This window comes from Periophthalmus magnuspinnatus, chromosome 11, assembly GCF_009829125.3.
Source record: "Periophthalmus magnuspinnatus isolate fPerMag1 chromosome 11, fPerMag1.2.pri, whole genome shotgun sequence".
Classification (NCBI taxonomy): domain Eukaryota; kingdom Metazoa; phylum Chordata; class Actinopteri; order Gobiiformes; family Gobiidae; genus Periophthalmus; species Periophthalmus magnuspinnatus.
In genome coordinates, this window is record NC_047136.2 from 7,514,977 (window position 1) to 7,530,636 (window position 15,660).

At 40.5% G+C, this 15,660-nt stretch overlaps 1 protein-coding gene across 1 annotated transcript in view; it reads left to right on the top strand.

The window, feature by feature from the left end:
- Positions 1-15,450, top strand: part of LOC117378731 (potassium voltage-gated channel subfamily KQT member 4) — a 28,044-nt gene extending 12,594 nt beyond the window's left edge. Inside the window, exons 2-14 of the mRNA XM_033975392.2 lie at positions 4,258-4,348; positions 5,354-5,480; positions 5,912-6,087; positions 6,544-6,669; positions 6,796-6,906; positions 6,987-7,082; positions 7,155-7,243; positions 7,640-7,765; positions 9,783-10,012; positions 10,076-10,175; positions 14,350-14,481; positions 14,561-14,699; positions 14,780-15,450. Coding sequence (XP_033831283.1) covers positions 4,258-4,348; positions 5,354-5,480; positions 5,912-6,087; positions 6,544-6,669; positions 6,796-6,906; positions 6,987-7,082; positions 7,155-7,243; positions 7,640-7,765; positions 9,783-10,012; positions 10,076-10,175; positions 14,350-14,481; positions 14,561-14,699; positions 14,780-14,983 — 1,747 coding nt within the window. The 3' untranslated portion in view covers positions 14,984-15,450. The remainder of the gene's footprint in view (positions 1-4,257; positions 4,349-5,353; positions 5,481-5,911; positions 6,088-6,543; positions 6,670-6,795; positions 6,907-6,986; positions 7,083-7,154; positions 7,244-7,639; positions 7,766-9,782; positions 10,013-10,075; positions 10,176-14,349; positions 14,482-14,560; positions 14,700-14,779) is intronic.
- The last annotated feature ends 210 nt before the right edge of the window (positions 15,451-15,660 follow it).

The following is a 15,660-nucleotide window of genomic DNA, read 5'->3' on the forward strand; positions in this document are numbered from 1 at the left end:
TTTAAGTGGATAGTTATGTTTACCTGTCCTTGTGGGTGGCGGCTGGGCGGTGGTCAATAATCTTTTTGTTTGCGCGTGCACCACCAGCAAGTCAATCCCTGAGAGCCATTGTCAGAGAAGCATTGATCAATCCCACTGGTATGTACGAGTGTGTGCCCAAACCTCTCTTAACCATGACCTCTCTCACTTTATGTCCATGCTCACCCTGAGTTTTTCAGACTTGCACTTTGGTTGTTAATAATCATAAATCTTTTATCGGTCCATCATTCACTCTGACACGTGAAACCTTCGCCGTACTGTACTACTGGCCCAAACGAAGGATTACTGCCTATTTCTTCTGAACTTTAATACCAGAGGTGGAAGGTAATGAAGTATAAGTAATAAAGTACTATACGTAAGTAGAATTTTTTGGTATCTGTACTTTACTTAAGTACATTTTACAGTGGATACTTTTTACTTTTTCTTCACTACATATGAGAGCAGATATCTGTACTTTCTACCCCACTGTATTTAGTATAGTATAGTATAGTATAGTATAGTATAGTATAGTATAGTATAGTATAGTATAGTATAGTATAAGTTTTTGAGTTCAAGCTTTGGCTTTTGGGCAAACAAAAATTAATACACAGAATTCATAAGAAAAAACTGATTTGTATTGTATCATTTTTAATCAATATTACTACATTTAACACTTTAACACACTAACAACACTTGTGTGAAATATTTTTACACTAAAAGTAAACTTTAAACACACTTAAATACTTTTAAGATTTTTTCATGTGATACTTTTACTTTTACTTAACAAAACGTAACAAAATCGAGTACTTCATCCACAACGGTTTAATACTGTGTGCACTTGACAGAACCACCAAGAAGTTATCCAAAGAAGATTCATTTGTCAAAGCAGCTCTCCATTTACAAAAGTGGACAATTCAAATAAGAACGGAATATCTATATATTTTTTTTATAATAGCTGTAATGAAAGTTAAATACAATATAAAAGCTTACATTATTGTTATGTGCATATCAAAACTATACATACACAGTGAGCAACATTTCACTATATACTTAATTTAGATCCTTGCATCCAAAAAAAAAAAAAAAAAAAAAATGCAGTTACCTAATTTTTTCCTCATGTTGATCAGTCGTGATGTCCAAAGCTAATAAAAATGGCTCTCAAAATTTCTTGAACATAAAACGCATTTTAAGTCATTCCTATTCAACAAAAAAGTCAAATTTCTTCCTCCTAAGTCTGACGTCTGCTCCAAACCAGTCAGAGGATTTGCTATAAACCTCTCAGTTGAAAAAAAACATATCAGTGATCTCTTAAAATGTGGCTAATTACACAGCCCTAAAATAACAGACAAAAAGAATACTTGCTTCCAAAATTTGAAGTGATTTTGGAGTGAAGACACTGAGGTGCTGTGCACTTCAAGTAGTAGTGGTGATAATGCCATCCTGATCGGTGTATATCTTCATTATCCACCATTTTATCTCATAATATTTTCACAGCTGTGTCAAAGTAACGCGAGATGTTTTCACTTATACTATCTGCTTACAGGAACAGAGCCATAAAAGCAGCCTCCATTAAAAGCAATCTGGTTCCCTGTATCCTGCCGTACATTTCCCTGCGTCTGCCCCAAGAGCTCCCCCAATGGGCCTCAGGAGTTTTAGCGGCCCACAGCCAAATCTGTGCACTTTCTCAGCCCTGGACCTCTGATCAGTTAGAGTTTCAGAGAAGATAAACCGTGTAAAACCAGGGACTTAAATGAATGACGATAGTTTAGTGGAACACACAATGAGATCTCTCCTCCGCTCCATCCTTTCTTCCTCTTCTCTCGTTCCTTTTATGTCTTGTACTGCGCTTGCATTTTTCTCGATTCTCCACAGTGTCCATGAGACAAATTACACTCAGTTGGCTTTTGTGGAAAAGTCAGATATTCTGTGTATACAGCAAAGCATGCACTTCTCTTCCCAAAAGTTCTGGAGCAATTAGTAAAGGAGACAAGCTAATGTTAGGTCCACCTCTGAAGCTGACTTTCATCCCTTCAGCACTAGACTAAAACTTTTAGTTAGTTTAGCTGTGTAGTTGTCAGAGATGTCTTTAAATTCTCAATTTATTGCCCTGGTTAGTATTTGTTAAACCTGATTAGTATTGGCCTGTAAATTGTATGTCTAAGTGTTGGCCTGTAAATTGTAAGCCTGTGAATTGCAAAGTCTAAAATGTCAGGGTATGATCCATATTAAAAGAAAAATTCAAATCTGTCACCTGGACAGAAAGTTATTTGATTGAAGACATTTCGCTGCTCATCCAAGCTGCTTTTTCAGCTTAGACTAAAGTATTAAATACACGTTTTCTCCCATGATTCAAGCTGATTGACATTAAGTTACTTTGTACTATTGTCAAAGGTCTGTTTTGAAAACAAGCCCGATTCCTCATCGATTTATATACGTTTCCAACTTACTATTTCCTATTCTTTTCCTTTCCCTTCTCTGTGTCTTTAAATTGTGATAAGTCCCACTGATGTCTTCATAATAGTCCAATAATATTCAAGGCAGGACATTACTTGAAGCACTCAGAGCAGTTTTCTGACTGTGCCCCATGAGAACGGCTCTGCTGATTTGGTGGATTTGGACGGATGCTTTGCTCTTAATTGACATTTCCCTGTGAAGGAGGAGAGTCGGAGGATAGTGGTACTCCACTAAAGTGTGCCCTCAGCAGAAATGTGACTCCTTTACTGTACATCCATGGCCTCAGAGTCTCCTGACTTTTAATGTATTTACCTTTTAACACTGACAGCATTGTTAATATGCCATAAACAGCTTGGGTATGTGGGGCAGACATGACAACAGGCGTGGGTATTATGTTGGGTTATTGCTGGTTATGAGCACAATGTTGAATACAGTGGTGGTCTAAATAATAACTAGTCATATGACATAAATGATGAATGTATACAGTTATAGTTATAGTCAGCTCTGCAAACCTTTCAGGTTGTAAACATTATGTGATGGCATTAGTTTTTTGGACAGCACTAGTCACCTCTTGATTTAAATACACACTACACTGTAAGTTAATTAAGAAGGAAAGTTTAATCAGCACTGTTAAGAACTTGTTTTTGCACAGTGATTATGTGAGTGGGTGGCAGCAATGTAGCGCAATAGGAATTTAGGAACCGGAAGGTGGCTGGTTCAATCCCCCGTGAGCCCATACTTTATTGATTGTTTATGTAGTGACCTACCTAGTGCTTCTGTACAAACTTATTCCCAATTTGTTTTGTCTCAAATTAGGCCGACTGAGAATGGCTGATCGCATTACTAATCGCTGTGAAAGGGCACCATTGTGTGAGTCCATGAGAATTGGTTTAGTGTCAACAAATGTTCTCTGACTTTGGTGTGTGGCATGTGGGGCAGCTGGACCAGCAGCTGCCTCCTGGATAATCCTGCCCCAGCCTCACTGTTCACATGACAGCCCCCAACCAGAGGGTCCCCTGTACATCAATACAGTCATACACCACATTTGAACCAAGGGTGTAAAAATAACTTGTGGCTATGTGAGGCTACCGGTGCACCGGCGGCAGAGTCATTTTAAGTACATGAATTTTTAACTACTCATCTGTCATTAGTCATTAGTCCTGTGTGTTTTCTCCTTCTGCACACTGTCCTATATTAATACATTTTCAAATTCAATTTCAGTACTGAGGAAAGTGTTTTTCGATAGCTCATTGAGAATTAAAGCATTCTTATATAAACACAAGATAACAGAATTTTCTTTAGTATTACAGTGTGCTCTCAGACCAATGATATTGCTCAAAACCAATCCAAAACTACTCAGGATGTGTAGTTTCAATACTAGTTTTAGCATCAATTTAGTATCTGGGCATTCATCAGTAATTACACGTTTAATTATCATGTACTTTTCATCCCATTTAGTGAGACCAGTTGTTCATATTAATTCTTGCACTGTCTTCAAAACAACCTATCACGTTTTCTTTCCTCCATGAGCAAAACGATAGATTTACTTGAGATTAGATTTAGTTGAATGAATTGTATTATGTTTCTTTGCTTGTGTAGTGTTACGGATCAACAATTCTTTCTGTGTTTTTTTGGAACTGTGCCTCTGTTAGCTAATCACTCAAAGTGTGCACGAAGCATAATAAAATATTTCTCTAAATCCTTTTGTTCTGAGCTAAATGTAACTGATTAACAGTTTCATTTATTCTGATGTGCTTATTGACCTGTGATGTTTTTTCTTTACAGTTTCTTGCTGGTGTTCAGCTGCCTGGTGCTGTCTGTCTTCTCCACCATCCCAGACCATCAGAAAATGGCCAACCAGGGTCTCTTCATCCTCGTAAGACCTCCTCCTCATCATCCAATTATTCCTCATAAACAAGGCCTTTTAGATACATTTAATGATATGCGTGGGTTATTTTGTTGGAGGTTGGAGACAGCAATGTAAGCAGGTTGATGGATTCAGGTGTTGTTGACAGTGCAAGAAATCACAGACAAGGTCCTCTAATCCTAAAAGCCATCCCATAATACTGCCCTCCCCTTCTTCCTGTGTGCTCCAGCTGCTTTAGGGAAAGGTAATGGACTCTGGATGCTCCATTTTAACCTGGACATCTCATTCATCTAAAAACGTAACTCGTTGAGCTTTCAATCAATCCTCAACCATTAGCGTATGATCAGTTGCTAGTGGATGTTACTTAAACTTAAGCCTCCCATAATGGCTTGTTTGTCTGAACAGTGAGATGAAGTGAAGACTGTCATTGATTCAATCATTTATATTTGATAAAAAATGTATTATTATTTAAAGTAGCTTATTTAACATACGCAGGTGCTCAATTTGAAGAACTGCGTAGAACATTGTAAGTGAATGCACTCTGATTGTTTAATTTTATTTGAAACATGCTTTTACTGTGACCAAGGACACTCGTAGCAGGCTCTCTGGCTCACTTTGAGATCTTTTGCAGACACTGTGCTAAATATCTATCTCCACTCTTCACCCCTTTTTTGTCATTTACTGTATAACCCACTGAAGCCTATAGACCAAAGGCATTTCAGCAAAAAACTAAACAGGCTATAATACACATATTAAAGCTGGGGTACATGCTTTTTAAACAGTGAAAGAGGCAGTGGGTACTTTCTTTTTCTTTCTTCTGGGTTTTGCAATGATATAATGCTTAATAATTCAATGCAGACAGTGCACGGCGGTCTGATTTTGTCACTAAGTGCTGCTTTTACACTTGTACTCTATGGGGCAAAATAACTCGCAAGAAATGTAATTTGTCTCACAACACATTTTTCTTTTCTATAAGTCAATCTGACATTATTCTTTTGTGTGGGTGTGTTGCAGGAGTTTGTGATGATTGTGGTATTCGGTCTGGAGTACTTTATCAGGATCTGGGCGGCCGGCTGCTGCTGCAGATACAGAGGATGGCAGGGCCGCCTGAGATTCGCCAGGAAGCCCTTCTGTGTCATAGGTCAGTTCACTGAGGCATGTAATGTCTTCACATAAGTGCGTGCTTTCTACTATTGTTAGGTCTATTTTAGTTTTAGCAGGTTAAAAATCAACCAGCCATCCAGTGAAAAGTTGAATTACACTTTGATCAAAGGCAACAGTGAATGAATGAAGTTCTTGCCTGCACTGCCCAACTCTAAGATGTTACAAAGAGGTTTTATGCTGTGGAAAGAAAGAAGCTGATTGGTTAAACCTGAATCTTGCTATTCTGTTTACTGTGACCTTAGTTTACATGTGATCTTAGCTCATTTTAACTATGTAACATCGTTGAAACAGAAGAACTAACTAGGACATTCAGTACACCTTCATTGTAACAAAATACATGAATAATATTATAATAAATAACATTACATTACAATTTTTCGATCAACTATCAACTTCCTTCTTTTCCAGATTTCATTGTATTTGTGGCGTCATTGGCAGTAATAGCAGCTGGGACACAGGGTAACATCTTTGCCACCTCAGCACTGCGAAGTATGCGTTTCCTGCAGATCTTACGTATGGTTCGTATGGACAGGCGAGGAGGCACCTGGAAACTACTGGGCTCAGTGGTGTATGCTCACAGCAAGGTGGGAACAAACTGTCATGTGCGGCCCCCAACTTTCATAAACTCTGCCACAAGAGTTAGCTGTTTGAAATGTGCCTCAAACATGGAGCTACGGTTATGCTGTATTGTAATTGGCCTGCCTTATGTGCCTACTGTTGGCGTAATATACTGATTACTTCACTGGTAATTGATATGATTTGCAGCTCATAGCTTCATTAGTTTTCCTGATATGCTGACCTCAACAGTTGACACCCGTCGCTTTGAGAACATACTTGGACAGAGACAATGATGATGAATAGAGGCCCATCTAAGTCTGCTGCCAAGGCAAAGTGCAAGTTAAAAGTGATGATAAGGAGACTTTAGCCAGTAATGATGATAGCAAAGTGGTAACCAAAGCAGGGATTATGATGGCAAAGATGCTGCCGCTGTTGACACCTGTGATTGATGGCTCCCTTGTATTGTGTTTCCCTCCTCTCAGGAGTTAATAACGGCCTGGTACATAGGATTCCTGGTCCTGATCTTTGCCTCGTTCCTGGTCTACTTGGCAGAGAAAGACAATAACTCAGACTTCAACACCTATGCAGACTCCCTCTGGTGGGGGACTGTGAGTACTGTAGCTTTCACTTGGCAGGCTCAATATTACCCTACATTTCCCTTTAAACTGTTAGATCAACAACAGTCAAAATTATTATTATACAGTAATTATCATGCGCTGAATGCGTGTTTGTAGATTACGCTGACCACTATTGGCTATGGTGACAAGACCCCAAGGACGTGGCAGGGACGCCTCCTGGCAGCGGGCTTTGCTCTTCTCGGGGTCTCCTTCTTCGCCCTTCCCGCTGTAATGCTCTCTTCATCCTAAAGATATTTAAGAATACATTGTTTTTCGTCACTTTTAAACTCATGACCTTTGACCTTCAGGGGATTCTAGGGTCAGGATTTGCTCTGAAAGTCCAAGAGCAGCACCGTCAGAAGCACTTTGAGAAAAGGAGGATGCCCGCTGCAAACCTTATACAGGTAGCTTGCCACTAGAGTAGTGCCATACACTGTCATTATGAAAAGTCCACATCATTGTACTTTCTGCTTTAGGCGGCATGGCGACTCTACTCCACAGATGCCAAGCACTCATATCTAACAGCTACATGGTACTTCTATGACAGCATGCTACCCTCATTCAGGTAGGTATAATATTTCTCTGATGTATAAGTGGCTGGACTCAAGTTAATTACCAAACACACTGTAAGCTTTTGTTTTAGGAAGGTTTGGTGGCGCTTTAACTGTAAGTTGGCGTAGAGTAGATCCGGCTTCCTCTGCCAAATTCAATACATTTTTGTTCTTTTTGTTATATTTGTCCCATACATATTGCAGATACTTTATTCATTTCACTAATTTTCTTTTCTCAAAAGGAGAGTAACATGAGAACCAAAAGAGTCACTTGGATTAGGTTCCCATCTTGTGTTCTTCTTCTTCTGAGCATATGGACCATTTCTGTGGCTTTTTTCTTTTTTCATAATTTTTTTTCTTTATGATCATGTGTTGTTTTGTTCTGATTTATTTGTGCATGTTGGTGTCAGAGAACTGACGCTACTGTTCAGTCATCTTCAGCGACAACGTAACAACAAGAAGGTTCTTCACAACTCCTACCACACGCTCCTGTCTGGGCTGCGGCCCTACAGCTCCCCTTACCTGTCGGGGGACAGGTATGACCTGCTGCCTCTGACATTCATCACACGTGTTTGTGAAGAGAGCTCTAAACAGCAGAGTTCACCTGGTTCTGTCTATGTGGATGTGTCTAACTGACTGGGCCGTGTGTTTCTGCCCTCCCACTCACTTCATCTTTACCTGCTTTAGCCACTCACCATCCTGTCTTTATAATGTCCTCTTCTGTCTTTGCCTTTGCTGTCATTACACCACGCCATCCATCCTTCACCTTCCATGTGTTCTCAGGAAGGCCGATGATCCATGCAGGTTTGTGCTTCCCGTCATAAGATGTTGCTTGTTTTTACAGTTAGGATGTATTATTGTAATTTGCTGAAAGTCAACAGTGAAACATATGTATGCATGGAATCCATGGAAGTTGTTTATTCAAAATGTACAGCTTTGAAACAGGCTTCTCTTGATGAATATACTCAGATGGAGCGATCACCTTTGCATGACCAGTCCTCACTCCAAACTGTCTCCATAATCCAAAGCAGCAGCTTTCTGTTGTTTCTGTGATGTACAAAGACCAGGGCTATTTGGACTATAGAGATGCCCCCTCCCTGTACCTCAGTACTGTGTTCATCCTTGTTGTAACAGGATCACCTTTCACTCAGTGTCCCAGGACTCATCCTCCCCACCTCCCCATAGTTTCCCCCTCACCCTTTCTCCCTCTGCCTTGTGTGTCTCCCCAGTCAACTTCTTTCTAAAAAGCGAGGTCTCTTCCGGATACACGCTGGCCGCAAGCAGAGGTATCCACGGCAACCAGCCTGTGCACGGGGCACGCTCAAACTGATATCTGCCCTTGTAACATGCATTTTCCTTTCCCTGCCTGAATCAAACAACACTGAGTGGACCAGAGAGCAGCTCTCTGTATGACCATATTTGAACCCGTAACTCAATGAAACTTTTATAACATTATTACACATTTATTACAAGTACTTTCATGTGAAATACTTGGTATAGTAGATGCTAAACTCTGGTCCACAACTGCTCATTTGACATGTTATCATCAGGACATGGTCTTCTTATTGGATCTCTAAATGCTAATAGTTTAGAGTGATCCTGAACCCGCCATTTATTTTAGTCAAAATAAACCATGTGTTAACAACACAAATCTGAGATGGTTTATAAAGACTGTATATGAACAAAAGCTGACATGAAATGGAATTGGCTTGCTTGTTTTTACAAACTTATTATTTTTGTATTAATTAATTTCATTTTGTATTTTTTTTTAAATAACATGGGACTTTAAGTGCATGAAGTCCTGTCCATGCTGTGACAGAACAATTGTGAATGTGCTGCATGCACTTCTTTCATTCTGACTTCCTCCAGCCTGTACCTAAAGCATTTCAGCTCGCCTATGTGAAATGCACCTTTTTTCTTAAAACTGAACTGTTTAAATTTTAATTTAAATGGCTTGCTACAACACACGCACAACGAGTATATCATCGTAAACATGTGGAGTATACAGCCTGGGTTAGAAGTGCTCTGTGGTGCATGACATTTGCATTGCCTATGGATTTGTGAGTGTTACATGTGAGTGGCTCCAGAGAGGGAGCGGTCTCAGGAGTGTGAGCTGCAGCATTAGGATTCTGTTGGATGTTGTGACATATTTAGTTAAATAAATGAGAAGAAAAAGTGTTTCTTTATGATGTTTGATGGGACATATTCTGCCTTGCCAGCACTGCTGCTCCTCTTGAATCAGGTTTCATTTGACTGTGCTGAATCAGTGACAGTGATATAGATACATTAGATTAAAACTGAGGGACCCTGTGGTTAAGCTTACTCCCAAAACAGTTGTCTGTTGTTATTGTCCCTTTCTTGTTTGTTGTCCTCGAACTTTACTTTTACTTACAAATGATTGTATCAGTCCTTCCATCTTCTGCTTTCCTGTTTTCAAAAGTTAACACATCTTATTTCATTGTGATCTGAGTGACTGTACACTCGTAAAATAAATTATGCTTGACAACTGTTAAAATAACACCTGTTGTTTGACTATTATGTTGTTCTCATTAGTGGGAAAATGGGTTTCCGGGATCGTATCAGGATGAACAATTCGCGATCATCTCAGGCTCTCCGGAATAAAGCGTCCCCACTGCCTCCGAGCTCCGGGGTGCGGCACTCACCGAGTCAGGAGAACGTCCCAGAGGCCACCAGCCCAGGGAAGGTCCAGAAAAGCTGGAGCTTTAATGACCGCACACGATTTCGCACTTCACTTCGACTCAAGCCACGCCCACCTGCTGATGGTACTGTCAGATATCTCATCTGTGTTTGTAGTGTCTGATAACTGTGTCCTCTTTATGTGGCAGTGGAGGGGGTTGGTGAGGACAATGTAGAGGACAAGTCGTATTGTGATGTGGCCATGGATGAGGTCATCCCTGCAGTGAAGACTCTCATACGAGCTGTCAGGTGAGGTCCAGTTTGAATTACATTCCTGTAATGATGGGTTTAAAAAAACTGTATGCTTGTTTTCCATAGTGTTTTTCAACAAAAGATAAGGCAGGATTTTCCAGCTTTTAGCTTAGTTTGTTTCTCCTCATAGATCATGTCACTATCATGCACAGCCTACATTCTTCACAGTCTCTGGTGTGCTCATGTTTTAATGTAAAGTACATCTATGGTTGCAGCAGCAGCTTGTGTTTGCGCTTAGTCCACCTGCAACTCTCTCATACAAACAGATGTGAGCTCCAGCTGCGGCCGATGGGCAATGATAGAACAGGGCCAAAGTGGTTAAGTTTACCTGGACTTGTCCTGCCATCTTCATTCTTTAACAGAATTCACACCACTGACTCCCATGCACTGTATTTGCCACTGACTGGAACTGAGCCTGGCTGTTCCATGGTGAGTTTTCTGTGACTTTGTGGGAGGGCCACAGAGCATTCAGACCTCCTCTTTGTAGAATGGAGTACACACCTCATATGGATCACAGTATGATTGTACAGCATCAGCCTGTGTTGTTGGAAAACTGAAACATTAAACCATCTGCATAGTGTTACCAGTATTTATATAACAGATCTTATATGTGCTGAGACAGGCAGGTTATTGTGATGTAATATACTATTCTATAACTTTCAGAATCCCATCGTACTACTCAAATTAATGTACAGAGGAGCTTATGGAGCTGCAGTTAGTGTTTCATCAGTAAGGGCTATTTAACTCCACAAACCACATCCACTTTTTTCCATAAACCTTTGAGTAGTAGGTTTATGAAAAAGTAGTAAGTTTATGGAAAATGATTATCGTGTTTACCCACATAATAATACCGTTTTATTCAAATGGAAACAATACTCTCTCTCTCTTTCTCTCTCTCTCTCTCTCTCTCTCTCTCTCTCTCTGTATTTATTTATGTATGTATATATTTATTTATTTAGTTATACACACACACTCACATATCTTGATGTCTTTCCTTCATATAATAAAAAATAGACACCATATACTATTAATCATAATGCCATGAATCCACATATTGTTAAATACTTTATATTCCCGGGGGTGGCTAACATATTTATGCACATGTTCAAATTTCATAGCATAGTAGTACATATTATACACCTTGACCTACAGAGAGGTTTTCACTGATGAAGGCAAAAAAACTACAATTCCCTACAAACATCTGGTATTGGGGCCGTGGTGGTCTCCAGAGCCCTTTATCCAGCTGAGCAGCATGTTTCACGCTGCAGTGGCGCTGTAGGTGCTTTGTGAGGCTCACATGTGCGGATAATTGATATAATTACATTAGGGAAGCAGGAAATAATGTGATGATGCTAAACAGGTCCAGCTAAGCATAATTTGAGTTTATTAATATAATACTTTGAAAACATATTGATTCTATGTTTCCAGACATTTTGATTTACTACAGTTGGAATACATGCAGAAAAAAGACTTTAACGCACTTTATGAACAAAGAGCACTATCATTTGCCAAAACCTTTTAGCAAGAGAGCCACAGTATTATTGTTTGATCCCTGGATGCATGTGATAAGGCATATTTGATACCTTCTCGTGGCTGCACTTGACTCAGCAGATTGCAGTGACCTCGGCTGCTCTGTCCTGCAGACAATGGAGGGAGGGAGTTCCTATAGATAGTGCAGGTGTGTAAACAGCAGGTGCTCTGTGGACTCGTACACGCACACACATACGCATGCACAGCGTCATGATTGATGTTTGTTAAAGTGAGATTTTGCACCAAGCCTTAGTGCTGAGGCTTCACTTTACACAGATACATTTGGATTGTTGGAGTGCTTTGTTTTGAGGATAAAGACACAAGGCCAGATATATTTATGAGCCCTCCTCTGTGTTTTTGTGTGCAAATCCAATACTGCATAAACTACAGTTTTAGAAATATTTGCTGAAGCGTACACTTTGTCAAACTGTGAATATTTCTGGTGTTTATACAGATTTGATCCTCAATCATCGTCCCATTTTGTTTTGGCTTCTCAGCTGTAATATTTTTAGTGTTAGCGTAGTACATTTCCCTGATTGGTTGAATGCTTCTACCTCTTGTGCCATATTTCGTTCATGAAGCAGCACAATTAATTTGGTGTATACTCTGACTTGTCCCTGAAGTGGCTCACCCCCTCAGCCCATCTAGGAAAGGTGTCAGCATAATAGTCATTTCTAAAGTTGCACATGAAACCTGTGCTATTGGAGACTATACGGATTGTACTTTTGCTGAGTTGCAGAATTTTCAGACTCAGTTCTGTGAGTATTTGGGGCACAGATGACACTTCCTGTCCCTCCAATCTTGCTTTTGCATCTCACCTTCCATACAATTGGGGAACATTATGCCTTTTAGAGAGGTGTGCCAACCTTTGTCAGTGATTGTTGAAGTTTAAAGGGAGCACACTTACATCTGACCACAGATTATGAAAAACATTTTATCGACTGAAAAAAAGTCAGCATTTTAGACAAAATCCTTGGAGGATCTAAATCAAAAGTCCCAGCTCTCCTGTTTCCCCAACCTTTTCTTTTACCCGCACCTGAGACCCACCCTGGCAAAAAAATCTGCATCTACCCGCAAAATAAGAAAAGAGTGGCTGCAAAAATAGCCGGCGAGTCATCAAGAAACAGTGCTGCATGAGGGGGGAGTGCGCTGACTGCTTCTCTGGCTGCACCAGCTGTGGACCACCACCCCTCCTCCACCTTGTGCTCCTCTTCTTCCTGTCCTCCGAGCACCTACCTCTTTGTTACCAACTGCCTCTAATGCAAACGCTGCTGACCTCATCAAAGGTTACGCTGGTTCTTTCAGCAAGTGACCCCATGTCACCACCCCGTCCACGTATGCACTTATGTCACTTCTTACATTTCACTTTGGGGTTTCTTGTAAATGTTTGCAGTCATCCACTTTTAGACCTTTGATGTGATTTATTTCCTTCGTACCATTTCGTCTCATAAAGGCATCTCAGAGTATTATAGTGGACTTAAGCATCTGGGTGTGAAAGATAGGATTTCCTGGTGAACAAAACCTCCCCGGGCTGTCTACCCTCTCATCACTCCCTACCTCACTCGCGGTGCAATCCATCACAGGAGCCGGATGACGGCTTGAGGGAGCGTGTTATGTCTCACTTACATTTGGGAGATCCAACCCCTTCTGCAAAGCCAGCATCTATGAGCTGTCTATGCTCCCAGAGATAAGAAGGCAATCGAAAGACCCATCCTATTCAAAAAGGCTGACACAAGGCACATGGCTCCCCTAAAGTGATGTCTGGTTAATAATATGTTGACCAGACAGTGGTCAACTGGGATGTGGTAGTGTGTCCTGGAAGTTTCATAACAGGTGATGACTTTATAACCCATCACTGTACAATGAAAAAGTAGGGTGGCCATCGGTATCTGTTTAAAGAGAACAACACTGTATGAAATTTGTTTATAAGAGACTACTCATCTGCTTGTTAACCATTTATATCATACACATTTAATACAAGATCACTTGACTGTATAAGTCTAAGGATGAGCCACACCAGAAATTAAATGGGAAAAAATGGCAATTTTTTCACAAAAATGGAATGCACTTTAATAATCCGGTAACAAACATTTACACTCACACCTGCACCTGCTTTTAATGCTTAAAATAGACTTATGTACTTATTTTTTTTGTTTATTTTTTCCATTGCATTTTCTCTGTATTTGTACAGGGCACCCATGAAAAAGAGTCGATGTGCTCTCATTGGGCTCTCTCTGAATAAATAAATATAAATTAAAAAATAAATAAAATAAGTAACAGTTAACTGCTTGGGCCTTTTGGCGGCAGAAGCAGGGTGGAGTGTTGCTACATCTGTGACCATGTGCTAATTGCTGAAACAGCAAGTTGCGATAAGCAGATGTCTTCTGAAGATGTTGTCATCATTACAATGTATCCGCTTGGTTTACTGTGCGGGTGAAGGCTGCCTCATTATGGAGCTGTTTGTCACTGATAAGGTCACGCCGACTGTAATTAATCTAGTTATATTTGGTGTGGCCTATACCGCATTTGATAGCTGTCTTTGCGTTGCATTTTTCAAAAGGTTTACAGTACGTTTGGATATGTACAGCATATGGACAATGATAACAGAGGTCAGCTTCAATCTATGTGTGTTTATGTGTAGGATTTTAAAGTTTCTGGTGGCCAAGAGGAAGTTCAAGGAGACACTGCGTCCGTACGATGTAAAGGACGTGATAGAGCAATATTCAGCTGGACACCTGGACATGCTTGGACGCATCAAGAGCCTGCAAACACGGTAACTTCACACTATATGATCTGTATTATTGTTACAAATGTACATAATAATAATATAAAGTTTTTTGTTTTTTTTAAAGGGTGGATCAGATAATAGGACGAGGGGCTGTGCCAACAGACAAGAAAGCTCGCTCTGAAAAGGGAGAGAAGACACCTCCTGAGCTGGACCCTTTGGATGAGCTAAGCATGATGGGACGTGTAGTGAAAGTAGAGAAACAGGTACAGGCTTCTGTCATAACAATCAGTGTGGTGTACATTTACGGATATGATTAGCACTGCATTATGTTTTTGTGGTTCAGGTGCAGTCCATAGAGAACAAACTGGACGCTCTGCTGAACTTCTATTCCCAGTGCCTGAAGAAAGGCTCCTCCCACTTCACGCTGTCCTCACTGCTCGACCCAGACCTCACCTCAGACTACCATAGCCCCACAGACCAAAAAGACCTGTTCCCCTCAGCCAACACCCTCAACATATCCCAGTCTGAGAGCGGCAACCTGGAATGACGGCGGTCTGCACAGAGGTTGTCACAGCTGAACACACAGACAGGACACAAACTGGGGACTGTCTGTTCCTCATTTACAAAACTCAGCAGTGAATGGTGCTTTTGGTCTGCTCTAAATGTTCACCTGATCAATTTCAGGTGAGATGTGTTTCCATCAGAGGCCACTAGATGGAGCCTCAGCCAAAGCTCACTGCATATGCCTCTCCCAGAGACAAGTACACACTAGGAGACATATGACTACTGACTTTCAACCCACTCCACATCACGCAACGCCCATGTCCAGCTTCAACTGTAGATAGGTAGACTGTATCTTTTTGTAAATGTTTAGAGAGTCTATGTCTTTTATCACTGCTTTCTCGGCTGCTTAAATCTACGGACTCCTGAGAGTTTGCAAGTGCCATGACAGTGTTATTTTTCTTCAGTATTTTTGCCACTTACTTGAAAGGCATCAAAACTTTAATACTGTGATGAATGTAATCATATCTTGAACAAAACCACCCAATTATAATGAAGATGCAGGAGATCTGTGGGACCTTGCCAAAGCGCTCCACCTCTGCGGCTCACTCCTCTACAGCCACACGGGGGCAGCAAATTAATATTTTACATAAAAACAGTGAAAGGAATGTCTTGTGGCTGACTGTGTAAGTTACTTTTTTTTTTTTACAAACAAATTTCATT